We start from the raw sequence: 27,619 nt of genomic DNA, 5'->3' as shown, positions 1-27,619 counted from the left end.
AAGAAAAGGTAGGCTTATATGAGGCAGCCACACCCTCCCAAAACATGTCTCCAGAGACTGGGTGGCCCCCTTTCTTAAGGCTGTAATCTATGCACAGTTAGGAGTTACTCTCCATCCTACTAATATTTAGGATGGCTCTCGGCTGATTGGAGCTAACACAGAATAGGATCATACAGATTCTGATATGGTCCCATTTTGTGGTGTTGAATTATACGTGGAAAGCAAAATCAGGTATTTTTTTTTCTCTTTTTCAGGGGAGGTGGGTGCAGATAAGGGTGGGCAGGGCACTGTACAGGGAGGAAAAAACTGATATTGATGGGTCATGGGATTGCAGTAAGTCAACTTAGTTTACCATTTAAGAGGAAAATTTAAATATTCAGTGGAATGAGGCACTCAAAGGGTTGAAATGAGATTTTTCTTTGGTTCCCAGGGACCTGTCCCTGGGCTCTCACTCCAAGGTTAAGTTCCAAAGCTTCTTGGCTCACAGGGCTCTCTGTGATGCTCTGGTACCAGCTGTGTACTCTTGAGTGGTTAGGCAGCAGTTCACATTAGATATGTAAAATTAATTAAACCTAAATCTCTAGGCTCAAGTCCAGGATGTCCCCAGACTAGCTCAGAAACTGAGTGCTCTCTCCTCCCCTTAAAAAGGTGTTGGCAAATGCAGGCCTCCAAGGAAGTGCGTGGCCTCAATGGGAGATGCCCAGAGACTGCAACAGGTGAAAGGTGGCTCCCAAGGCCCAGCCCGTCTCTATGTTGTTCACTTTCTTTGTGAGCTGTTAAGAAGAAAAAAAAAGTCTTCACCTTTTCATCCAATTTCCAACTCTAGCAAGCACAGCTCTCGGGCAGACGATACTGGCAAAGAATATCCACATGGGCAAACCATGGCGAAACTGACAGGAGCCAGTCTTTGCAGGCTTCCCACTACTCTGTAACGATTTCCTTCTGGCCGTGGCCTATTGGCCATTGCCCCTACACCTGCCATTCTCATCTCTGAACTGAATGCTTCTGGCCCAGGTCGTGGCCCATCAGGCCTTCTAGAGAGAGAGTTTAGACAGACAGTATTCTGAACTCTTTCCCTAACCTTGAAACTACACAAAGTATCCCCTGCTTTATTTTCTGATTCACTAATTTCAGATAAGGCAACTTGTAATGGTAATAGATGCGGTAGAAAGGGCATGGTCAGGAGATGAGAATAGATTTAGGGCTAGAAAAGAACAAACCAAGCTTCTCAACTCCTACTATGTAAGCAAGTGCCTCTTCCTAAGCACTAATGATAACCAAACATGGGGCCAGGCACAGTGGCTCACACCTGTACTCCCAGCACTTTGGGAGGCCAAGGCAGGCGGATTGCTTGAGGTCAGGAGTTCAAGACCAGCCTGGGCAACATGGCAAAACTCCGTCTCTACAAAAAAATTAGCCAGGACTGGTGGCACACACCTGTAGTCCCAGCTACTTGGTGGGCTGAGGTGGGAGGGTTGCTTGAACCTGGGAGGGGCAGAGGGTGCAGTGAACTGAGATCATGCCACTGCACTCCAGCCTAGGTGACACAGCAAGACCCTGTCTCAAAAACAAACAAGGCCAGGAGTGGTGGCTCATGCCTATAATCCCAGCACTTTGGGAGGCTGAGGTGGGTAGATCACCTGAGATCAGAAGTTTGAGACCAGCCTGACCAACATGGTGAAACCCCATCTCTACAAAAAATACAAAATTAGCCAGGCATGGTAGCGCATACCTGTAATCCCAGCTACTTGGGAGGCTGAGGCAGGAGAATCGCTTGAAACCGGGAGGTGGAGGTTGCGGTGAGCTGAGATTGCACCACTGCACTCTAGCCTGGGCAACAAGAGCGAAACTCGGTCTCAAAAGAAAAAAAAAAAATAACCAAATAGGGAACTTAACACATTATAAGCCAGTATCTATCTCAATTAGCTTAGTGACCTTGGGCAAAACTTTAGACCCAAATTCCTCAACTATATCAGAAGAGGATTAGATTAGTGTGTATCAGTTTTATCAATTTGTTTTCTTCAGAATTTTAGGGGTTTCTTAGAAACGCTTCAAAGGAAAAAGGGAGGCCAAATTATAGAGGAGTTTCAGGCCCCCAATCTCTGCTTCAACCAGAATAGTTTTGTATTACTGATATATATTTTTTTGAGACGGAGTTTCCCTCTTTATTGCCCAGGCTGGAGTGCAATGGCATGACCTCTCCTCACTGGAACCTCTGCCTCCCAGGTTCAAGTGATTCTCCTGCCTCAGCCTCCCAAGTAGCTGGGATTACAGGCACCTGCCACCATGCCCGGCTAATTTTTGTATTTTTAGTAGAGATGGGGTTTCACCATGTTGGCCAGGCTGGTCTCAAACTCCTGACCTCAGGTGATCCACTCGCCTTGGCCCCCCAAGTGCTAGGATAACAGGCGTGAGCCACCACACCCGGCTGTATTACTGATATTCTACATAAGTTTTTGTTGGATAAAGATGCTACCACCACCAAAAAAAGGTCTGTAAACCAGTTGATTGTTCTCTGTTGACCTGATGAAATCGAGCCTAGACACGTGCCCAAAAGTGGGGATAAATAACTTACTACAGATAAAGTAGAGCCTGCATGTATTGAAACAGATGGAGAGAGACAGGAGGACAAAGAGAGACCTAAGATTCAAGAGGCACTAAATATACGAGGCACACATGAAATATATATGACACATTATATATGCATGAGGCATTCAGTGTTCATGAGACCTTAAATAAGCCACTCACTGGTGACACCCTTTTGGTCCCTCATGTCCTCTGCCAAAGAAAACCCATCGTACATGTTGATGGCTGAGCTAATGCTACTGGCCAGGTGTGTCTGCCCCTGGGGCCTCTCCAAATAGGGCAAGTTTGTGTGGTGGCCTCAGGCACTTTTGTCTTTGTGCTCCCATGACCAAACTTCAGCTCCAGTATGTGTAACCACTCTATTAGCAGCAGAGAGAGGCAGGACATACAAACCCAGGACAAATGGAACCCAAGATTCAGAGAGAGTGGTGCTTGCATCCTGCTTGCATCGTGTCTTCTGTGTTCATCTCTTCATCTGTTTCCCCTTGCTTCTCACCCTGAGTTCTAAACTGATTTAATAAACCATGTGGGCCGGGTGTGGTGGCTCACTCCTATAATCCCAGCCCTTGGGAGGCCGAGGTGGGCGGATCACCTGAGGTCAGGAGTTCGAGACCAGCCTGACCAACATAGTGAAACCCCATCTCTACTAAAAATACAAAAAAATTAGCTGGGAGTGGTGGCGCACGCCTGTAATCCCAGCTACTCAGGAGGCCAAGGCAGGAGAATCGCTTGAACCCAGGAGGCGAAGGTTGCAGTGAGCTGAGATCATGCCACTGCACTCCAGCCTAGGAACAAGAGTGAGACTCCGTCTCAAAAAAATAATAAATAAATATATAAACCATGTGACTTGGCATCTTAATTTGGGCTTCTAGTCTTTCTGTTCTGTGACCTCTGCAATAGCTTGCCTGGTAATACACTTGGAGGCTACCATTGCATTGAGGTAATTTCCCACATTCATGGTGCCCAGCACAGTACCTTGTCCATAGCCCAAACAAAACTACCTCATAATTTCACTTCTGGCTACTCTGATTACTGAATAAGCTCTTACTCCTTCTCAACTCCCACAAAAGAAGGCTGTTATGGGATTCTGGTGTCCTGTATCTTACCTGTAAGACTGTGCTGTCTGCAAAGCCAAAGCCATCCTTTAACAGGGCTGTGATGTAGCTGAGATCCATGCACAGGAAAGGACTGCCTGAGGTGAAGTTTTCCAAGTTATCACACACTGAAAGAGACAGAGTAAACTGGAGTTCAAGTTTGCAACTAACTGAGAGGTGTAGGATTTTCTCTTAGAAAGTAGAATAGGGGGCCAGGCGTGGTGGCTCACACTTGTAATCCCAGCACTTTGGGAGGCCGAGGCAGGTGGATCACCTGAGGTCAGGAGTTCAAGACCAGCCTGGCCAACATGGTGAAACCCTAACTCTACTAAAAACATAAAAATTAGCAGGGTGTGGTGGTGTGCCGCTATAATCCCAGCTACTCGGGAGGCTGAGGCAGGAGAATCACTTGAACCCAGAAGGCAAAGGTTGCAGTGAGCCGAGATCGCACCACTGCACTCCAGCCTGGGTGACAAGCAAGACTCTGTCTCCGAAAAAAAAGTTGGTGGGGAGAAGAAGAATAAGCAGAGCAGAAGTCTCCCTCTGGTTAATGCCTAGGCACCTCAGAGGCTGGACAGTGCGCTGACTGCCTCTGTAAGACTGCAGCTTCTGAAGAACTTGCAGTTCTCTGGTATGATTAGCCATTCACATTTACATGGGCTCTAGTTTATTTGCTAAGTTTCTATGACCTATTGTGGGGGCTTAGTCCTAAGTCCCTATTTTTTTTTTTTTTTTTTTGAGACAGACTCTCGCTCTGTTGCCCAGGCTGGAGTGCAGTGGTACGATCTCCGCTCACTGCAAGCTCCTCCTCTGGGTTCACACCATTCTCCTGCCTCAGCCTCCCAAGTAGCTGGGACTACAGGCGCCCACCACCACGCCCGGCTAATTTTTTGTATTTTTTTTTAGTAGAGATGGGGTTTCACCGTGTTAGCCAGGATGGTCTTGATCTCCTGACCTCGTGATCCACCCGCCTCCCAACGTGCTGGGATTATAGGCGTGAGCCACCACGCCTGGCCCTAAGTCCCTTATCTATTATTAATGCTGAGGCTCAGAAGACAAGGAGATATCATTTAACCCTATTGTGGGTTACTGGATAAGATCATTTGTATTTTATTTTTTAATTTTTAAAAACTTTCTATTAATTTTTTTTTTTTTTAGAGACGAGGTCTCATGCTGTCACCCAGGGTGGAGTGCAGTGGCATGATTGGAGCTCCCTGCAGCCTCAAGCCCCTGGGTTCACACGATCCTCCTGCCTCAGCCTCCCAAGTAGCTGAGACTACAGGCTCAAACCACTGTGCCTAGTTCTCATTGGCAGTTTTGATCCTCTCAAGGAAGCCTCTGTGGCTATTTCCCATGTCTTTTGATGCTTAGTGTTTCATTAACGCTGATAACACTATTTCAATGAAAAAAAGAAAGCGTAGAAGAAAAAAAGGTCTTCACCATTTCCCTAAAGCCCTAAAGACTTTTTTTTTTTTTTTTTTTTTAGGTGGAGACTCACTTTGTTGCCCAGGCTGGAGTGCAGTGGCACGACCTCGGCTCACTACAACCTCTGCCTCCCAGGTTCAAGTGATTCTCCTACCTCGGCCTCCCGAGTAGCTGGGATTACAGGCACCCACTGTCTCGCCTGGCTAATTTTTGTATTTTTAGTAGAGACAGGGTTTCACCATGTTGGCCAGGCTGGTCTTGAACTGCTGACCTCGGGTGATCTGCCTACCCTGGCCTCCCAAACTGCTGGGATTACAGGTATGAGCCACCGTGCCCGGCCTCCTAAAACCTCTTGTATTCCCATATTCTTGCCCATAATTCTATGCTGCATAAAGCTGAAAAAAAAATTTTTTTTTAGAGACAGAGGTCTCACTATGTTGCCTAAGCTGCAATGCAGTGACTATTCACAGGTGTGATTATAGTGCACTATAGCCTTGAATTTCCAGCCTCAAGCAATCCTCCCGCCCTGCGTAGCTGGGACTACAGATGTGTGCCACCATACCTGGCTACCACCCAATGCTTCTAACTTTTAGCAAAGACTGGAAGACTCAGAAAGGAAACTAGCCTTCTGACAGGCCTTCTGAGCTGACTGAGGTGCTTTAGATCACTTTAGGTCACGAGAGTTGGCAGGCAGTCTCACAGGCTTACCTTCAAGGGCTTCCCCTGACACTCAAACTCACCTTCCCTGGCTTTTCTTTCAAAATCTTCAACTTTTAAAATACCGCCCTTTTCATAATCTGAAATAAAACGAAGATTATCTGATATCAAAACGCCTTCAAGGAAGCATAAGGAAATTCATTCATTATATACACATGTACATAATCTATGCAGCCTATTTTTTTTTTTTTTTTTTTTTGAGACGGAGTCTTGCTCTGTCACCCAGGCTAGAGTGCAGTGGCGCAATCTCAGCTCACTGCAACCTCTGCCTCCCAGGATTATGGGCGTGAGCCACCGTACCCAGTCTATGCAGCCTATTTTATTTATTTACAATCTATTCCATGTTATGTATGTTTAACCACAATGAAAAAAACAGACCCATAAAACACAATAGGCCAGGTGCAGTGGCTCATGCCTGTAATCCCAGCACTTTGGGAGGCTGAGGCGGGCGGATAACGAGGTCAGGAGTTCAAGACCAGCCTGACCAACATGGTGAAATCTCGTCTCTACTAAAAAAAAAATTAGCCAGGTATGGTGGCAGGCACCTGTAATCCCAGCTACTCAGGAGGCCAAGGCAGGAGAATCGGTTGAACGTGGGCGGCAGAGGTTGCAGTGAGCTGAGATCACACCACTGCACTCCAGCCTGGGTAACAAGAGTGCAACTCCGTCTCAAAAAACAAACAAAAAAACAAAATAACAACAAAACCCCCACAATAATAGGAAATTAATTCGTATCTCTCAGGCCATGACAGATCAGGTACATATACTGTCACAGGCAAAAATATTACTTTTGTGATAAGAAGAAAAGTTATCATAAAGAGACAGGAGGAAAATTTTTGGGGTGAATATGTTTATTATCTTCAATGTGGTGATGGATTCATGGGTGTATACATGACAAAACTTAACAAATTGTATACTTTAAATATGCACTTATTGTATGCCAATTATACCTCAATAAACATGTTAAAAAAAAAAAAGACATTATATAGTTGTTTTGGTCATCTCTCAGCTCCAAAAGATTCTAAGTCATTTCCACCCTTTTGTTCGAGTGACTAGAAAAGAGGTGGGTAATCAGCTCAACAAAGCACCTCAAGTGCTCTTTCTCCTTGACCTTCCCCACCACAGCCCTATCCACCTTCCTCTCTGGACTGACACCTGGGGTGAACTCACCAATCATGTCTGTGTCAACAGCTCGGTCGTAATAGTAAGAGAAAGCATAGAAGGAGCCTCTCTGGACCTCCTCTGGCTGGTGAAGTTTTCCTTGTACCACCCTCAGCACTTCGGCATAGCAGGGATCAAAGCCCACCTCCCCTGCCAGGCAAAGGTGCACAGGGGTAAGGTGAGAACAACGCTGGGGGAAGGGGACACTCTCTGAGAAAAGCTGCTGGAGACAATGAGGGAACAGCAGGAAGGTCAAGGAAAGCAAGAGAAGGCTGATGCTTGGGACAAGAGGCTTCAAAACAAAGATGAGCAAACGTCTGCAGCCTCACCACTCTTGTTTCTCCATGCCCGCTCCCCTGCCTAATCTGTATTCACCAAATCATGGCCAACCTTGTGCTGCTGCCTAGCATTACATTCCATAGCATTTGCAAGCAAGTAGCTAAAGGGCTCGCCAGCTTCCTTCACTGGGAATTCAAGTTCATTCCTTGATATTCAGGTATATACCTTTTATAAGAAGATGAATCATTCTTCTCGTGGTTTTAAGTTTTACTATAATTTAAATAGCTAACTATTAACTAAACAGGGTTTCACACTGCTGCATTTGACCTAGGCTTAGAATAGGTTTCTTAATTAATTTGTAAGAGGTGAGGTCTCCATTGCCCAGGCTGGAGTGCGGTGGCATTGTGCACTACAGCCTTGAACTCGTGGGCTCAAGTGATCCTCTTGCCTCAACCTTTGAGTAACTGGGACTGTAGATGTGCACCACAGCACTTGGCTAAGCGCAGGTATCTAATGGGTCCATGACACTTGGTCGATGCAGAATGACCGCTGCGTTGTTCCCTGTCACTTCATTAGTCTTTGGAGGCATGCCAAGATCTTTGGAACAAGTCCCTGCAAAAAGGTAAGCTTGAGTTCTGGAAAAAGCTTCCCATGGGACTTTTCCAGAGCTTCCATTGTAAACGTAAATTTAACCAGTGAAAAAACATCACTTGCCTTCTTGGTTGCCACCATACTGGTATTTCACACCCCCAAAGATCCACTCTGCTTCCAACCATCTCGGTAGACAGGCACTCCGGAAAGTGTGTCCATCAGTCCCTGAAAGAATCCAGGGCACAAGGTAAGAAGTAAGTGAGTGAGAGAGAGGGAGGAAGGCAAACAAGAAGCCAGTGAGGCGGAAAAGAATCACTGTGGGGGCTGGGCCTTAAAATCCGATGACATGAATTCCATGACAACATCCTGTGACAGGAATCCTTAACTCAGGGTTCACAGACAGGCTTCGTGGGGTTGGTGAACCCCCTGAAACCAGAAGCAAATTTTCATGCGCATGTGCTTCTGTCAGAGGGGTCCATATATCTCAAAGATCCAAAACCTACGATACAGTAAGTTTCCACCTTTCTAAAAACAAGAAAGAAATGCTATGCTGCTTTCCTCACTGGTTGCTGAGAGGCTTAAATGAAATACACTTGAAGATGTTTTGTATACTCTGAAATGAAAAATAGATGTCATCCCAATAACAGATTACTGCACAAAGTGCCTTAAATGCAAATTCTCATTTACTGTGAGGAAAGGGGCACAGATAGGTTACTTGCCTCAAATCACAATGCTGGGACTGAACCCAGTTCTGCCTGACCTCAACTGTGAAGAGATGAATGGAGTTACTCTGTTGTTCTACCTGCATGTAGAACAGATCCTGCTTCCTGTGCCTCCAATGTAAAGCTCAGGGCTTGAGCAAGCTCCTGCCAAATGTATTCTTAAAGCCTGGGATTTCTGCAGAACTGCCTAGACATAGGCTGTTCCCCCTGTACAAGTAGACCTCATTCTAAAAATGGCTAATAATATACATCAAAACTTCTGAACTTATAAAACAGAAAAGGATTTGCTATTATTAGGTCCATTATACAACATTTGCCTCCCAATTCAACATAATCTTTTCCTGCATAGAATGGCTATCAAGGAAGGGAAGAAGCAAGCGGAGTATCTGTGTCACCCTCACCATCCCCCACCCAGCACAGGTACCCAGACAAACCTTCTGTCTCCAGGGCTCCCAGGGTTGCTAATCTTGCAGCTTTCAATCCAAATCCCAAGTAACTGTAAAATACAGGATTGACCAATTTCATGCTGGTCCTGAAGTTCTCTAGCCTAAAGCTACCTCTTTCAAAAGTAACATGGTTTCTGTTTCCCTCTGGAAATATGAAAACCTTATTCTGTCTCTGTGACATATTCATCTCCTGTGGTCAACAAGGGGTAATTTCTGCACAGTTTGGATCAAGGCTATGCAGTAAGAATTCCCCACAGTTATCATTCAAAGGCCAGAGACGGTGACAATTCCTAGGGTCCCACACTAGGAACCATTCCCAGAAAAGCTCTCTTTAGCTTAGCTCCTAGCCCCAAATAGGATCAAATTCCAGGCTGGATTCTGAACCTCTAAAGGCCAGCTCAAAGGAGTTGGCAAGAAGCTTTGCCTGAGCCTTCTTGAAGTGTCCTCTCCCTAGAGAAAACTTTTGACTCTTTTTTTTTTTTTTTTTTTGAGACCGGGTCTTGCTCTGTCGCTCCGGCTGAAGTGCAGTGGCGTGATCTCGGTTTACTGCAACCTTCACCTCCATGGTTCAAATGATTCTCCTGCCTCAGCCTCCTGAGCAGCTGGGATTACAAGTATGCGCTGTCATATCCAGCTAATTTTTGTATTTTAGTAGAGATGGGGTGTCACCATGTTTGCCAGGCTGGTCTCAAACTCCTGACCTCAGGTGACCCACCCACCTCGGCCTCCCAAAGTGCTGGGATTACAGGCATGAAGCCAACTGCACCCAGCAGACAATTTTTGACTCTTAAGTCATATATTAATGCTTTTGAGGCCAAGAATGGAGAAGGTTCTTAAGTTCCTCAGGCTTTGTAAGTGGCCTGGGTTTCAGTGATAGGCCTTAGGGAATTGGCACAGACTTTGTTTTGCTGATCAGATACAATAACAGATTTGAGAACACTTAGAAAAGTTAGGAGAACATACAACATGAAATATTATTCTTCCCTGTCCCCATTCTCACCTATGTGTATAGAGCTTATAAGTGCTGTTAAACATCTCAAAGGAAGTGAGGTAGCCCCTAGGAGTTTGTTCCAGAGTTTTCTGCAAATCAGAAAAAGCAAAAAGACTATTCAGGATCTGTAATCACTTGAAGATGTTCACACCACCACCCGTCCCTCCCAGCAAAAAATCAGATGAAGACAGATTAAGCGGCTAATCTCACTAGGCTTGAGGAATCGAAGGGATTCTGAACAGTGAGATGGCAAGGGAACATTCACCCAGTTATTAACTGACTTGACTCTGCCTAAGCGTGGTAGAGCTGCTGGCTGAAAATGGGATGCCTCTTTCTTGGCACCATGATATGCCTGCCAAGTGCACTTCTAACCAGATCTTCATGAAATGACTCACCTCAAACTGGGGCAGGAACGTGATTTGGGTGGAGGCTCCCCCTAGGTCCAAGGTCCCCACAGTCTCCTGTCTGTGGTCATGCAGCTGACCTGTCAAATGAGAGCCAGCTCTAAATATCCTCCACATCCTGGGCAGCCCAACACTTGTCTCTCTTGTTCTTATCATGCACTGAAGGTATTCCACACACACTCCACTGCTCCCCAGCCCTGATGCTGCAGGTGAATGTCAACTCAGAAGGACTCTCGTTGCAGCAGAGGCCTTCAAGGCAGGTGTTTTTTGTTTGTTTGTTTTTTGTTTTTTGAAGGCCTTTTTGGAGCCAGAGTCTTGCTCTATCATCCAGCCTGGAGTGCAGTGGCACAATCTCTGCTCTCAGCTCACTGCAACCTCTGCCTCCTGGGTTCAAGCAATTCTCCAGCCTCCCGAGTAGCTGAGATCACAGGCACACACCACCACGCCCAGCTAATTTTTGTATTTTTGGTAGAGACACGGTTTCGCCATGTTGGCCAGGCTGGTCTTGAACTACTGGCCTCAAGTGATCCACCCACCTCAGTCTCCCAAAGCACTGGGATTACAGGCATGAACCACCACACCCAGCCTCCTTTCCTTTTTTAAAGAAGAAGAAACAATACAGAATGAAAGAAAGGGCTTTTTTACTCTTCTGACTATGCATGTAAAAGCTAGTGAAGCTCTGAAGATAAACTTGAGGATGTATTACCTGTCAGAAAATTCACAGTAACCCAGGCTAATATGCCTAAAAAGAAAGAAAGACAAGGATTAGATCCCAGAGCATATTTTTCTCTTTCCTGGCCCCATCCTTGTTTTTTTTTTCTCTCTAAATTTCATGTCTAGAGCACATGTTCCTTCTCCCTCTCTTCTATTTCCTTGCTATCCCATTCCTTCTGTTTATTCCTTTCTCTTCAGGACCCCGTCCCTGGCCCCAGTTCCTTTAGTTAGATCTTTCACTGATCCTGCCCCTCTCCCCCAGAACTCACATCAACACCTCTCCCACCTTCGTCGGATCCATCCATGATGCTAACACTGCCTTTTGGTACCAGGAAAGGTGACTTCCTGAAGATCTCCTTTACCTAGAGAAAAAAGAAGAAAAAAAAAAGAATTCCCTGAGGCAATATTTCTATATTTTGACAGTGTCCTGTAAGACTTAGAAAACTACTCCGTTTTTCCTAGATAAAATTTTGGCAAAACTCATTCCTTTGCCCTAAGAAACTAGAGAAGAAACTAGGCAAGCCATTACCAGTTTCTTGCAAAAATACAAACACAGGGATTCCTTTGACTTTAAGTAAAGCTAAATCAAACCATCTAAATGTATAGGTGAACTGGACCTACGGAAAGGCATATATTTAATCCTGCCAGCTCAAATCAGGATCCTGTAACTTTTTAAACCTGATAAACTCTACCGGACATACACTGGAAACTAGGAGGAGTCTTCCCACTCCATTCCTTAGATAAGCTGACACGAACCCGCCGTGGTGGAGTTCACATCTAAGGGCTGAGGTACTCTGCTGCCAGCACCGGTCAGATTCTGGCACATGGCTAGGGCCTCTAGAGTGTGGGGAGACTCCAGATCCAGACTTAAGGAACCCTGTTTCAGGAGATGGGAATGAACATCTTGCAAAAACATCTTGCCTCTCCATAATATAGACCATTGATATGGGTGTTAAGTCTTATGTTTATATAATTATCAAGGGAAAGGAAAAAGAATTCTCCAAATAGGATAGGAAGAACTCTAGTCTCTTTGCTGTTCTCATTTCTGATAGGATGAAACATACCACATGATGACCTCTGGACCCTGTTTCAACCAGGAAAAACCAGTTAAGTGATATATAAACAAACTTTTAAAGAAAAGACAGATAAGTGAACAGGATGAAGCACAGCAAGAGAGCTTATGCTTTTGCCTTCTCTGCTTTTCGCCCCCATCCTACAGTTTGTTCTCAAAACAGCAGCCAGAATGGTGCTTTAAAAATGGATGTCAAATCATGTTTTTCCTTGGCTCAAAACCTTCCAGTGGCAGCCAGGCGTGGTGGCTCATACCTCTCAACCCAGCACTTTTGGAGGCCAAGGCAGGTGGATCACCTGAGGTCAGAAGTTCAAGACCAGCCTGGCCAACATGGTGAAACCCGGTCTCTACTGAAAATACAAAAAAATTAGCATGGTGGTGGGCAACTGTAATCCTAGCTACTTGGGAGGCTGAGGTAGGAGAATCGCTTGAACCCAGGAGGCGGAGGTTGCAGTGAGCCGAGATTGCACCGTTGCACTCTAGCCTGGGCAACAAAAGTGAGAGTCTGTCTCAAAAAAAAAAAAAAAAAAAAAACAAACAAACCTTCCAGTGGTTTCCTTCTTAAAGAAAAAGCCAAAGTGCAGGCGGATCACCTGAGGTCAGGGGTTTGAGACCAACCTGACCAACATGGTGACACCCCATCTATACTAAAAATAGAAATTTAGCCAGGCATGGTGGCACATGCCTGTAATCCGGCTACTTGGGAGGCTGAGGCAGAAGCATCACTTGAACCTGGGAGGTGGAGGTTGCAGTGAGTGGAGATAGCGCCACTGCACTCTAGCCTGGGCAACAAGAGCGAAACTCAGTCTCAAAAAAAAAAAAAGAAAAAGCCAAAGTGATTACACTGGACTTTGAGATCCTACATGATAAGCACCCCTTAGCCCCGCCTATCTGAGGTTACCTCCTACTTACCTCTCATATCACTCTTTCCTCTCCAGCTATGCTGACCTCCTGGATGCTGTTCCTAACATACCAAGCACATACCTGTCTCTGGCCTTTGTACCTGCTGTTTCTTTAGCCTGGAATATTCTTCCCACAAATGTCTTGTATAACTTGCTTCTTCATCCTCCTCAGATCTCTGATCAACTGAATTTTATCAAAGACATCTTCCCTGACTGCCCTATTTAAATTAGCATTTCCCCCACTCTTATCACCAGATTCCCTACCTGCCTTTCCCTGCTTTTTTTTTTTTCCCTCCATTCCCTACCTGCCTTTCCCTGCTTTTTTTTTTCCCCTCCATAGTACCTACAGCACCTAATATAACTTTCTTTGGACTTGTTCAGATGTTTATTTTCTGTCTTCCTGAAAGTAGAATGTAAGCTCCAGGAGTGCAAAGACCATTTTTGTATTTTTGGTTCCCCGCTGAATGTATTCCAGTAACTTCACCAGCGCCCAGTACATAGTAAGCACTTTTTTTTTTTTTTTTTGAGACAGAGTCTCGCTCTGTCACCCAGGCTGGAGTACAGTGGCCCAGTCTTGGCTCACTGAAAGCTCTGCCTCCTGGGTTCACGCCATTCTCCTGCCTCAGCCTCCCGAGTAGCTGGGACTACAGGCTCCTGCCACCACATATGCCTAAGTTTTTGTATTTTTAGTAGAGACCAGGTTTCATCACGTTAGCCAGGATGGTCTCCATCTCCTGACCTTGTGATCCACCCGCCTCGGCCTCCCAAAGTTCTGGGATTCCAGGCGTAAGCCACTGCACCTGTAAGCACTCTTATGTTGAATAAATGAGGAATAAATCAGGAATCAGGATTCAGGTTCTCATAGAGACATACTAGGCTGCTTGTCCTTGGATAAGAGACTTAAGTCCTCTGTACTTTTTTATTTTATTTTATTTTATTTATTTATTTATTTATTTATTTTTATTTATTTTTTTTTTTGAGACGGAGTCTCGCTCTGTCGCCCAGGCTGGAGTGCAGTGGCGCGATCTCGGCTCACTGCAAGCTCCACCTCCCGGGTTCACGCCATTCTCCCGCCTCAGCCTCCGAGTAGCTGGGACTACAGGCGCCCGCCACCACGCCCGGCTAGTTTTTTGTATTTTTAGTAGAGACGGGGTTTCATCATGTTAGCCAGGATGGTCTCGATCTCCTGACCTCGTGATCTGCCCGTCTCGGCCTCCCAAAGTGCTGGGATTACAGGCTCGAGCCACTGCGCCCGGCCCCTCTGTACTGACAGTCAAAGGAAAATGGATTTAGGGGATTGAATTAGTACACCTGTAATATGGAGTCCCTTTTTGCCATGATTTTTTTTTTTTGAGATGGAGTTTCACTCTTGTTGCCCAGGCTGGAGTGCAATGCCCAATCTTGGTTCACTGCAACCACTGCCTCCCAGGTTCAAGTAATTCTCCTGCCTCAGCCTCCCCAGTAGCTGGGATTACAGGTGCCTGCCACCACGTCCAGCTAATTTTTGTATTTTTATTAGAAACAGGGTTTCACCATGTTGGCCAGGCTGGTCTTGAATTCCTGACCTCAGGTGATCCACCCGCCTTGGCCTCCCAAAGTGTTGAGATTACAGGCATGAGCCACCATGCCTGGCCTACTGTGATTTTTTAGCTTCAATCTTTTTTTTTTTTTTTTTTTTTTGAGACGGAGTCTCACTCTGTTGCCCAGGTAGGAGTGCAGTGGTGCGATCTCAGCTCACTGCAAGCTCTGCCTCCCAAGTTCAAGCAATTCTTCTGCCTTAGCCTCCTGAGTAGCTGGGACTACAGGTGTGTGCCACCATGCCCAGCTAATTTTTGTATTTTTAGTAGAGATGAGGTTTCACCATGTTAGCCAGGCTGGTCTCAAACTCCTGACCTCAGGCAATCTGCCTGCCTCAGCCTCCCAAAGTGCTGGGATTACAGGTGTCAGCCACAGTGCCCAGCCTAAAATAGATACATTTTATTGTACATAAGTTTATCTTAATAAAGTTGATTAGAAACAATTTCTGATTCTGCTTTAAAATTCTAAAAGAATGAAGAATACCGGCCGGGCGCGGTGGCTCATGCCTGTAATCCCAGCACTGTGGGAGGCCGAGGCGGGCGGATCACCTGAGATCAGGAGATCGAGACCATCCTGACTAACACAGTGAAACCCCGTCTCTAATAAAAATACAAAAAATTAGCCGGGCGTGGTGGCAGATGCATGTAGTCCCAGCTACTCGGCAGGCTGAGGCAGGAGAAGGGCGTGAACCCGGGAGGCGGAACTTGCAGTGAGCTGAGATGGCACCACTGCATTCCAGTCTGGGCAACAGAGCAAGACTCCGCCTCAAAAAAAAAAAAAAATTGAAGAATATCCTAGATAGAAAGTACTTTAAACATTTTAGGAAAAGCTCTATACATTTAAGAGTGATAGTTAAAAATGTAAACAACTAGCTATAACAAGCGGTCAGAGTCATCATAGTGCTTTGGCAGTGGTGGAATATTGAAGGTGGTGGTCACATTCCAAAAGACTAAAACCTCATTAAGTATTCATATAGGGAAAAGGGCAGAATGATCCAAGATGCAGTTTTAAAACTTACCTCAAAGAGCAGAGCCTTGGCTTTGTGTTCTGGCAGTAAGCGTAGTCCTGCTGTTGCCTTTAGAACCACTGGGGTCTTTTTCCAGTGACTTCGGGGGATTGAGTCTTTGGCTACCTCTAAGAGCCCTTGAACGGTCTCAGCTCCCTGCAAAAGAGACAACCCATTCATCTGATGAACAGTCCATTTAGTGGCTGGCACTGGTCTATTCTGTCAACATACTTTGTGGGAGCAAGAGGAGGGAGGTGGCATAGGGCGCCAACCTCTCTCTGCTCTGTAGCAGGAGAAACCTAGAGAAGTGGGCCACTTTGAAGAAGGAGAATCCAGGCCGGGTGTGGTGGTGGCTCACACCTGTAATCTCAGCCCTTTGGGAGGCCAAGGTGCATGGATCACTTGAGTTCAGGAGTTCGAGACCAGCCTGACCAACATGGCGAAACCCCATCTCTACTAAAAAATACAAAAATAAGCCAGGCATGGTGGCACACGCCTGTAGTCTCAGCTACTCAGGAGGCTGAGACAGGAGCATTGCTTGAACCCAGGAGGCAGAGGTTGCAGAGAGTCAAGCTCATGCCACTGCACTCCAGCCTGCGCAACAGAGGGAGACTCTGTCTCAAAAAAAAAAAAAAGGAGAATCCATTTTATTTTGACAGTCCTAATAAAAATCCTTCTTCTTTTTTTTTGAGACAGTCTTGCTCTGTCGCCCAGACTAGAGTGCAGTGGCGTGATCTTGGCTCACTGCAACCTCCGCCTCCCAGGTTCAAGCGATGCTTGTGCCTCAGTCACCCAAGCAGCTGGGATTACAGGCATGTGCCACCACACACAGACAATTTTTGTGTTTTTAGTAGAGATAGGGTGTCACCATGTTGGCCAGGGTGGTCTCGAATACCTGACCTCAAGTGATCCACCCGCCTCACCCTCCCAAAGTGCTGGGATTACCATGCCTGCCCAATTATTCTTTTATATTGTGATCATTTTAGTTGATTATTTCTTTTTCTTTTTTTTTTTAGGTGGAGTTTTGCTCTTGTCGCCCAGACCAGAGTACAATGGCGATCTCAGCTTACTGCAACCTCTGCCTCCCGGGTTCAAGCGATTCTCCTGCCTCATCCTCCTGAGTAGCTGGGATTACAGGCGTGTGCCACCACACCTGGCTGATTATTTCATGTTTCATATAAATCAGCTTTAGGCTGGTATAGTGAAGAAAACACAGGAGTTAGAGTTGGAAGACTTGCTTGCTAGCCCTGTGGCCTAACTTAGGTCACTTTGTTGGGACTTGGTTTCCTCAAGTGTGGGATGGGAGATACACCTCCTACCACCAATAAACTGTTGTGTGCGTGAGGCAGAGTGCGTGTGGTTGCCACACAAGCTGTGGCAGCAATGACGCAATACTTTTGATGATCTCCTAAAGAACATGTCAGACTCATTTTTGTATCATCATATGGCACACAGTAGATGCTCAATTTGTAATAAATGAAAACCATTATTTTAAATCCATTATTTCCCAGAGTGAACTTTTATTCTGATATCTGACTGCCCTTTGATCGTTATTGTTAGCAACTATAACACAATCATCTTTTCTAAATGCCAAGTCAGTTTCTAATAATGTAGTTGCTTTCAACAGCTCCTAATTTTTCTAGTAGATTTGCTATCCATGTACTACTGAACTAAGAAAATACATCCTCTCAGGGCCGGGCATGGTGGCTCATGCCTGTAATCCCAGCACTTTGAGAGGCCGAGGTGGGCGGACCACAAGGTCAGGAGTTCAAAGTCAGCCTGGCCAACATAGTAAAACCCCGTCTCTACTAAAAATACAAAAATTAGCTGGGCATGGCGACACATGCCTGTAGTCCCAGCTACTCGGGAGGCTGAGGCAGGAGAATCGCTTGAATTCAGGAGGCGGAGGTTGTGGTGAGCCAAGATCAGGCCACTGCACTCCAGCCTGGGCAACAGAGTGAGACTCCGTCTAAAAAAAAAAAAATATCTATATCTATATCTATATCTATATCTATCTCCATATATCCTCTCAGTTCTCCAAACTCAAATCATTTTTAACATCAGGCATTTGGGTAATGATTATTCTTGTGACACTGAATAATAAATACCTATACATTTGCTCCCCAAGTTTAACATTCTGCCTTATTCTATTTCAACGTGGCCTCAGACACATAGGATGCAATATGTTGTGGGTGCTCAAATATGAAATATAGTTGCCACAAACTCTCTATTCATTTTCTACCACCAAAGATTTTTGTCATCATGGGTTGTTGCCTAATTTCTCAAGTATAGGTATGGTTCCACCCTGCATCAAGGCACTCTGAAATGGAATTCACTGCTCACCATCCCTTCAACTGCCATGTTTATACATCATACCCTATAGAACTTCATGTCTACCTTCTGCAATTACATGAACAAATGCAACTGATGGCTTCAACTCAAAATTTTAAACAGTAAGTACACAGGGAACAATCTCTTCAAAGCTAGTGTCATCCTTAAATTACCACAACCAATTTACCAGCCTTCTTCCGCCCAGCCCTCATGAGCGTGGGAAATATAATTAATGTTATCCAGGAGATTAGCTGAGGAGAGAAAGCTGATCTCACACATGACCTCAATCTCATTAGTGAGTAGCACGAAATATTTAACAGCAGTGGTGTCGTCAAGTTATCAAGGCATTGAGAATCTAAACATCAAATCATAAGAAACTCACCTGCTTAGGTTGATCTACAAAAGCAGAAAGTCCTGGCTTCACAGAATCAAAAACTTCCCCTTCTAGAATTGGAAGCTGTCCTATTTTGTCCATGGAACAAAACAGAAGAGAGAGCTGGTTACCAAAAGTTAGGCTGCTTCAGATGCTGGGCTCTGCAAGCTTTCCTATGACTTCCCTGAAGTTATCCCAAATGATCCCACTTGTGAGGAATATCTTGCAGGAGTACTGGAAAGAGGGACTAGAGCAACCTCTCAGGGTCCATTTCTGCTACCATTTCTCTGGTGGACACCTAGCTCCTCCGCCTTTCCCCAGGCTCCATAAGTTACCTGAGGAAAAAACACTGACAATGCAGAAAAAGTTAATCTTTCAGGGTCTCCTAGCCTCATGTCCAAGGATGGCAGTGAAATTCTCATGTGATCCTTCTCCCAAAATCCCTGGAGTATCCCACGTTTAGAGAAGAGGAAGAACAAATTATAGCTATTCTTTTTGAACACATGGGTTTCAGACTACAGGCAGCCCAGCTCTCTCCTAATTTCACACTGAATTAAAACCATGTGCTCTGGGCAAGCATGGTGACTCACACCTAAAATCTCAGCACTTTGGGAGGCCAAGGTGGGAGGATCACTTGAGCCCAGGAGTTTGAGGCCAGCCTGAGCAGGTCTCTACAAAAAATTTTATTTTATTTTATTTTTTTTGGAGATGGAGTCTTGCTCTGTCACCTAGGCTGGAGTGCAGTAGTGCGATCTCGGCTCACTACAACCTACATCTACCGGGTTCAAGCAATTCTCCTGCCTCGGCCTCCTGAGTAGCTGGGATTACAGGCACGTGCCACCACGCCCAGCTAATTTTTGTATTTTTAGTAGAGATGGTGTTTCACTGTGTTGGCCAGGCTGGTCTTGAACTCCTGACCTCAGGTGATCCCAAAGTGCTGAGATTACAGGCGTGAGCCACAGCGCCCAGCTACAAAAAACTTTAAAACGAGCTGGGCATGGTGGCACATGCCTGTAGTCCCAGCAACTCAGGGGGCTGAGGTGGAAGGATTGCTTGAGCCCAGGAGGTCAAGGGTGCAATGATGTGTCATCATGCCACTGCACTACAGATCGGGCAACAAAGCAAGACTTTGTCTCAAAAAAAAAATTAAAAAATAAAAACGAAAAAAACAAAACAAACAAACAAGAAAATTCCAAATAAACCATATGTTCAATTGTAGTTCAAAGTTCTCTGAAGAAAGACATCCGCTAGGTGTACAATTCTGTAATTCACATGATAAACTCTAGGCGTATTTGTTTCTGGGAGGAGATTCTAAAGTGTGGATTTACAGACTCTAGTAAGGGTCCCAGTTGCACTTACCTGGCATTTTCTGCACAAAGGTGTAAACATGAATTCGAGTTCCAGTGCTCCCCGCATCAAACATAATTCCATACAAGGTGCTGGCGCTGGCATTGATGGGGCACATGGAAGACAGGAAGATACCCTCAAACCAAGTCTGCTGGTCCCTGTGGGAGACAGCACTGCAAACACAGGATACCGCCAGCATGAAAAAGACTGCGCCCCGAGAAGTGGCCATTCTTTTCCCAAGATGTGGCTGGGTGGAGGCTTTTGTTGCAGAAGTAATCCTGTTCACACACCTACAGAGGCTTATAGGACAAAGGCACACAAGTTAGACCAGCCACCTTTTTTAGTTACACCTGTAAAAGAAGAAACGCTCACTCCTGGGCCCAAGGTGTTCCTTCTCTGTTCTAATAACCTGTACAACAAGCTAAACCAGGGTAATGTGGGCTCTTAGCACCTTTTCCGAAGGGTATCTGGTTCCAAAAGGAAATTGAAATTGAAGATATATTTTCCCACGTTTTGCTTTTTAAAAATTAATACAAAGTAATTGTACATATTTATGGTATACATGTGATATTTTGATATATGCAGACAATGTGTAAAGATCAAATCAGAGAATCTAGGATATCTATTACAACATTTATCGCTTTTTGTGTGGGAAACATTTCAAATCTAGCTATTTGGAAATACACAATAAAATATTGTTAACTATAGTCACCGTACTGAACTATCAAACACTAGAACTTATTCCTTTTATCTAATTGTAAGTTTGTACCCATTAACCAACTTCTCTTCATCTCTCCACACCCCACCACCCTTCCCAGCCCCTCTGGTAACTGTCATTCTACTCTACTTCCATGAGCTCCCATATGTGAGTGAGAACATGCAGTATATATCTTTCTGAGCCTGGCATGTTTCACTTAACATAATGACCCATGCTTTGCTTTTTTTTTGGAGACAGAGTCTCACTCTGTCGCCCAGGCTGGAGTGCAGTGGCACAATCTCAGCTCACTGAAACCTCTGCCTCCCGGGTTCACGCGATTCTCCTGTGTCAGCCTCCTGAGTAGCTAGGATTACAGGGGCACACCACTATGCCCAGCTAATTTTTGTATTTTTACTAGAGATGGGGTTCCACCACGTTGGTCAGGCTGGTCTTGAACTTCTGACCTCATGATCCACCAGCCTCAGCCTCCCAAAGTGCTGGGATTACAGGTGTGAGCCACTGTGCCCAGCCATTTTGCTTTTAATTATAGGGTGGGGGCCGGGAACAGTGGCTCCCGCCTATAATTCCAGCACTTTGGGAGGCCCAGGTGGGAAGATTGCTTGGGTCTAGGAGTTCACTACCAGCCTTGGCAACATAGCGAGAGCCCTGTCTCTATTAAAAAAAAAAAAAAAAAAATTGGCCGGGCACAGTGGCTCATGCCTCTAATCCCAGCACTTTGGGAGGCCAAGGTAGGTGGATCACGTGAAGTCAGAAGTTCGACACCAGCCTGGCCAATATGGTGAAACCCCGTCTCTACTAAAAATACAAAAATTAGGCCGGGCCCGGTGGCTCATGCCTGTAATCCCAGCACTTTGGGAGGCCGAGGTGGGCAGATCACTTGAGGTCAGGAGTTCAAGAACAGCCTGACCAACATGGTAAAACCCCATCTCTAAGAAAATACAAAAATTAGCTGGGCATGATGGCGGATGCCTATAATCACATCTACTGGGGAGGCTGAGGCAGGAAAATCACTTGAACCCAGGAGACAGAGGTTGTAGTGAGCAGAAATCGTGCCAGTGCACTCCAGCTTGGGTGACAGAGCAAGACTCCATCTCAAAAAAAAAAAAAAAAAAAAAAAATTTAGCCGGGCATGGTGGCAGGAGCCTGTAATCCCAACTACTCGGGAGGTTGAGGTGGAAGAATCACTTGAGCCCGGGAGGTGACGATTGCAGTGAACCGTGCCTCCATACCTGGCTTTTTTTTTTTGTTTTTTTTTTGGTAGCCATGTTGCCCAGGCTGGTCTTGAACTCCTGGGCTCAAGAGATCCACCTGCCTCAGCCTCCCAAAGTGCTGGGATTCCAGGCATGAGCCACTTCACCTGGCCAGATTTGTTATTACTGGGAAATAATTTTTTAAATGTATAGGAGGTTTTTTTGTTTGTTTGTTTTTCATCATTCTGCAACAAAGCCATTATAGTGAGTTTGAATGTTCTTGAAACCTGTGATAAAAAACACTTGTGGCTGGGTGCAGTGGCTCACACCTGTAATCTCAGCACTTTGGGAGGCCGAGGTGGGTGGATCACGTGAGGTCAGGAGTTCAAGACCAGCATGACCAATATGGTGAAACCCCATCTCTACTAAAAATACAAAAATGAGCCAGGCATGGTGGCGTGCACTGGTAGTCCCAGCTACTCAGGAGGCTGAGACAGGAGAATTGCTTGAAACTGGGAGGCAGAGGTTGCAGTGAGCCAAGATCGTACTACTGCACTCCAGTCTGGACAACAGAGTGAGACTCTGTCTCAAAAAACAAAAACAAAAACAAAAAAACACTTGGTAGTGTTCAATGGAATAATGGCATCCATCCTTCATAGTTGCTTTACTAGCAACTTTTTTCCCCTCTTTTTTTCTGGATGGACATTAAATGAGAAACAAAAAAATTAAGTGCTTTTTGTTTTGGTGATTTGTATCTGGCCTCCTGTAAAGCTCAGACTGTGTCCTGTGATCTCATCCATAAAGGAGAACTGGAGTTCCTCAAGGTCAGGGTTTCTTAATCTTAGCACTGTTTACACTTAGGGGCCAGAAGCAGTGGCTCACACTTGTAATCCCAGCACTTTAGGAGGCCAATGCTGGCGGATCACTTAAGGTTAGGAGTTTGAGACCAACCTGGCCAACGTGGTGAAACCCCATCTCTACTAAAAATACAAAAATTAGTTAGTTGTGGTGGTGCGTGCCTGTCATCCCAGCTACTCAGGAGGCTGAGGCAGGTACATCACTTGAACCCGGGAGACGGAGACTGCAGTGAGTCAAGATTGCACCACTGTGCTCCAGCCTGGGGGACAGAGCAAGACTGTCTCAAAAAAAAAAAAAAAAAAAAAAAAAAAAAAAAACGACAACCAAAAAAAACAAGACAATTACGGCTGGATAGGTTTTTGATGTGGGCACTGTCCTGTGTAAGGTAGGATGTTTAGCAGCATCCCCAGCCTCTACCCACTAGGGGTCAGTAGCACATCCCACCCCTCCACCCACAACCAGTTGTGATAAACAAAAACGTCTCCAGACATTGCCAGCTGTCTGCTGGCTACTTTTCTTGCTCTATACATTTACATATAAAATATATTCTAGGTATTTTAATTTTATGTTTATTTTAAAAATATTTTTTAAATAGCCTGTAATCCCAGCTACTTGGGAGCCCGAGGCAGGATAATTGATTGAACCCAGGAGGTGGAAGTTGCGGTGAGCTGAGATTGCACCATTGCACTCCAGCCTGGGTAACAAGAGCAAAACTCCATCTCAAAAAAAAAAAAAAAAAAGTATATATATACATATTTTTAATATTTTCATATATATGTATGTATATAAAAATATTTTTTCTCTGCCATTTTCTTCTGGCATATCTATCCTCTAAGGCAAGACCTCCTGACTTGCACTTTATGTACTTTGCACCAAACAGTTTTGGGTCTTCTGATCCAGCTTTCATCTCTGGATCTCTTATGCAAGTCATAGTTTACTGGTTAAGTGACAAGATCTGATTCCAAAGTTCCCATTGCCCAGGTCCTTCAGCTCTAAAAAAATACTTTGTATATTTGGAGTACAGATTAAGGATTCCCAATCATCTAAACTTTGTTGAGTATCTAGAGTTTATCAAAATGTCTCCTTCCCCAAGGTGACATATTACATAAAATAAAGCAAATTAGGCTACCCGTGGTGGCTCACGCCTGTAATCCCAGCACTTTGGGAGGCCGAGGTGAATAGATCACTTGAGGTCAGGAGTTTGAGACCAGCCTGAAACCCCGTCTCTATTAAAATACAAAAAAAAATTAGGCGTGGTGGCGCATGCCTGTAGCCCCAGTTACTTGGGAGGCTGAGGCAGGAGAATTGCTTGAACCTGGGAGGCAAAGGCTGTAGTGAGCGGAGATTGTGCCACTGCACTCCAGCCTAGGCGACGGAGCAAGACTCTGTCTTAAAAAAAAAAAAAAAAAAGCAGCTGGGTGTGGTGGCTCATGCCTATAATCTCAGCACTCTGGGAGGCTGAGGCAGGTGGATCACTTGAGGTCAGGAGTACAAGACCAGCCTGGGTAACACGGCGAAACCCCGTCTCTGCTAAAAATACAAAAATTAGCCAGGCATGGTGGTACAGGCCTGTAGTCCCAGCTATTTGGGAGGCTGAAGCACGAGAATCGCTTGAACCTGGGAGGTGGAGGTTGCAGTGAGCTGAGACTGTGCCACTGCACTCCAGTCTGAGAGATGGAGTGAGATTCTATCTCAAAATAAATAAATAAAATAAAGTTAAGTATATTTGTTTTTTTTTTTTTTTTTTTTTTGAGACGGAGTCTCGCTGTGTCTCCCAGGCTGGAGTGCAGTGGTGTGATCTCGGCTCACTGCAAGCTCCGCCTCCCGGGTTCACGCCATTCTCCTGCCTCAGCCTCCCAAGTAGCTGAGACTACAGGCGCCCGCCACCACGCCCGGCTAGTTTTTTGTATTTTTAGTAGAGACGGGGTTCCACCATGTTAGCCAGGATAGTCTCGATCTCCTGACCTCGTGATCCACCCGCCTCGGCCTCCCAAAGTGCTGGGATTACAGGCTTGAGCCACCGTGCCCGGCCAAGTTAAGTATATTTGGAATTTTAAAATATTTAGGCTGGGCAAAGTGGCTCATGCCTATAATCCCGGCACTTCAACAGGCCAAGGTGGGTGGATTGTTTGAGCTCAGGAGTTCAAGACCAGCTTGGGCAACATGACGAAACCCCATCTCTACCAAAAGTACAAAAATTAGCTGGGCATGGTGACATACACCTGTGGTCCTAGCTACTTGGGAAGCTGGAGGTGAGAGGATCTCTGGATCCTGGGAAGTTAAGGTTTAGTGAGCTGTGATTGCGCTACTGCACTCCAAGCCTAGGTACAGAGTGAGACTCTGTCCCAATAAATAAATAAATTAAATATTCAAAATAACTAGAGTTGATCTTAGGTACTACAAAAGCAGAGTTGGAACCATCCGTTTGAATGCTATTCAAGGTTGAACTTCTATCCTGTAGTTAAGAATAAGAGCTGTTGGTTAAGAGAGGAACAAACAAAATTGTTTGACCTTTTACAATCCCAAAGGAAACTTCATCCTAGGAAATCAACCACTGATACAGGACAGCTGCCTGGCCAGGTTCACACTCTGGCTGATTCTTTTATAGCAAATGAGCTAGACATATAGATCAAACTAAATAACTCAAAACAGAAACAACTCTTCAGAGTCTCTGAGTGTTAACAGATCCTTGCTTTGTCCAACTCTTGGTCCCTCTTCTCCCTCAGAAAGTGAATTAATGGCATTCTAGGCAGCAGCTTTCCTTCCTCTGTGACTGCAGTTTCTTCAGGGGTCACCCATATTTTGTATTAATATATCATTGTAGTTTTTGAAAAACTTCTCCAGCTTCTATTTCTATTAAGTAAATACTTGTTTTTCTTCCAGAGATTTCAAAGGTGAAAAAAAGCATCCTAAGTATCTGTTTTCACAAGAAAACAAAGAACAGACCAAAAAAACCCTGCAGAGTCATACCAGTTGTTCAGTGTAAAATCAAACAATAGATTTTAGAGAAAGCAAAGGATGAACAAATAGAATGCCCCTTTCTGCTCTCAGTAACTACATTCTAACACCACTTGCAATCACACTTTTAAGATTAGTTATTTTTAAATGGCATTAGGCATTATTTTATTTTTTCAAATTTTATTTATTTATTTATTTATTTATTTATTTATTTATTTATTTATTTATTTATTTTGAGATGAGTCTCACTCTGTTGCCCAGGCTGCAGTGCAATGGTGCACTCTTGGCTCACCGCAACCTCTGCCTCCCGGAATCAAGAAATTCTCCCACCTCAGCTTCCCTAGTAGCTAGGATTAGGTGCACACCAACACACCCGGCTAATTTTTTGTATTTTTAGTAGAGACAGGGTTTCACCACGTTGGCCAGGCTAGTCCCTATCTCCTGACCTCAGGCGATCCACTCGCCTCGGCCTCCCAAAGTGCTGGGAAAACAGGCGCGAGCCACCGCACCCGGCAATGTAAGCCATTTTAAAATAATGTGCCAGGCGCAGTGGCTCACGCCTGTAATCCCAGCACTTTGGGAGGCCGAGGCGGGTGTATCACTTGAGGTCAGGAGTTCGAAATCAGACTGGCCAACATGGTGACAACCCATCTCTACTAAAAATACAAAAATTGGCCAGGTGCAGTGGCAGTCACCTGTAATCCCAACTACTTGGGAGGCTAAGTCAGGAGAATCGCTTGAACCTGGGAGGCAGAGGTTGCAATGAGCTAAGATTGTGCCAGCACTCCAGCCTGGGCGACAGAGCAAGACTCTGTCTCAAAAAAAAAAAAAAAAAGGCTTACATTTATAGAATGACATTCTATTTTACAGAACCCCAGTCTGCACAGCTTGCTCATTCATTATATTAAAATCTTTGCTCAAATATGTCAGCTTCTCAGTGAAACCTTCCTTGTCCACCTTATTTAAAATTATAACCCATCTGACCACATGCATGTTTTCCTACCTTCCTTTTCTGTTTATTTTTCTCCACAGGACTTTTTATCATCTAACACATTATATAATTCACTTTTGTTTATTTTCATAATTCCTGTTTCCTGCCACCTTTACCCACTATGTGAACTATACATAGGTAGGCAGAAATTTTTTTTTTTTTTTTTTGATAGAGTCTTGCTGTATCACCCAGGCTGGAGTGCAGTGGTGCAATCTCATCTCACTGCAACCTCCACTTCCTGGGTTCAAGCGATTCTCATGCCTCAGCCTCCCAAGTAGCTGGGATTACAAGCATGTGCCACCGCACCTGGCTAATTTTGTATTTTTAACAGAGACAGATTTTGCCATGTTGGCCAGGCTGGTCTCAAACTTCTGGTCTCAAGTGATCCGCCCACCTCAGCCTCCCAAAGTGCTGGGATTACAGGCATGAGCCACCTTGGCTGGCCCATAGGCAGGAATTTTTATGTTTTGTTTTTTATGTGTTCCTAGTGCTGGAATGGTGGTGTGAGCACACAGTAGATATTGAATGAATACTCCAAAGGGATAAACAATAATACAGTAACTCAGGCACTAGATCTCATCCATTTAATAAAAATATAACAGCTGGTTGGGCACAGTGGCTCACAGCTGTAAATGTGCCACTGCACTCCAGCCTGAGTGACAGAGACTCTATCTCAAATAATAATAATAATGATAATAATAGCTGACTGCTTTCCAAAAGGAGATTACCCAGCCCTTGAAAAGAATCACAATTCCAAGCTTCCAGTGAAGGTTTTCCCCACATTTGTTATATAAAGGTGACATTTACCCCATTTATCCAAATGTGTCAAGTTTTATATGCTACTCAAAATAGTACAGATAGGCGTACTTTTTATAGACTAGGGAGGTATGTATTTAAATCTACTCCTTTCAGAATTGGTCTTCTCATTTTCTCCTGCTCACTATCTCTTATTCACCCCCAACAAAGCCCTGTTTCCAATTCTTTTTGTTGAGACTCTGGTGCCAGCCAGTGTTTGTCACTATCTCCATCTCCTTCTATGGTCTTTTATGTCTCTTTATACCTGGAGTAAACATGAATCCTCCCCACTCAGCTTTCCCAGAGCGTCACACTCTGGCTTCCCTTCTTCCATGTCCCCGGAAGCCTGAGAGACCACAGTCGCAGAGGA

General features: G+C 45.0%; 1 protein-coding gene across 2 annotated transcripts in view; it reads right to left on the bottom strand.

Annotated features, from left to right (window-relative positions):
* The window catches only part of LOC105495806 (ectonucleoside triphosphate diphosphohydrolase 5 (inactive)), a 58,693-nt gene that overhangs the window by 5,480 nt on the left and 25,594 nt on the right, over positions 1 to 27,619 (bottom strand). The window contains exons 4-15 of one of the 2 annotated variants that reach the window (XM_071099875.1): positions 19,752 to 20,038; positions 18,402 to 18,481; positions 15,701 to 15,844; positions 11,417 to 11,492; positions 11,123 to 11,158; positions 10,408 to 10,496; positions 10,022 to 10,101; positions 9,010 to 9,071; positions 7,977 to 8,078; positions 6,993 to 7,133; positions 5,846 to 5,902; positions 3,693 to 3,808 (exon numbers count right to left, since the gene is read on the bottom strand). In XM_071099875.1, the coding sequence (XP_070955976.1) occupies positions 3,693 to 3,808; positions 5,846 to 5,902; positions 6,993 to 7,133; positions 7,977 to 8,078; positions 9,010 to 9,071; positions 10,022 to 10,101; positions 10,408 to 10,496; positions 11,123 to 11,158; positions 11,417 to 11,492; positions 15,701 to 15,844; positions 18,402 to 18,481; positions 19,752 to 19,968 (1,200 nt within the window). In that variant the 5' untranslated portion in view covers positions 19,969 to 20,038. Of the gene's footprint in view, positions 1 to 537; positions 774 to 3,692; positions 3,809 to 5,845; positions 5,903 to 6,992; positions 7,134 to 7,976; positions 8,079 to 9,009; positions 9,072 to 10,021; positions 10,102 to 10,407; positions 10,497 to 11,122; positions 11,159 to 11,416; positions 11,493 to 15,700; positions 15,845 to 18,401; positions 18,482 to 19,751; positions 20,039 to 27,619 lie in introns of those variants that run through there. The other variant, XM_071099876.1, reaches the window with a different exon arrangement.

This window comes from Macaca nemestrina, chromosome 7 (genome assembly GCF_043159975.1).
Source record: "Macaca nemestrina isolate mMacNem1 chromosome 7, mMacNem.hap1, whole genome shotgun sequence".
In the NCBI taxonomy this organism is placed as follows: Eukaryota; Metazoa; Chordata; class Mammalia; order Primates; family Cercopithecidae; genus Macaca; species Macaca nemestrina.
The sequence above is the reverse complement of the archived record's forward strand: the minus strand, read 5'-3'. Positions and strand labels throughout refer to the sequence as shown.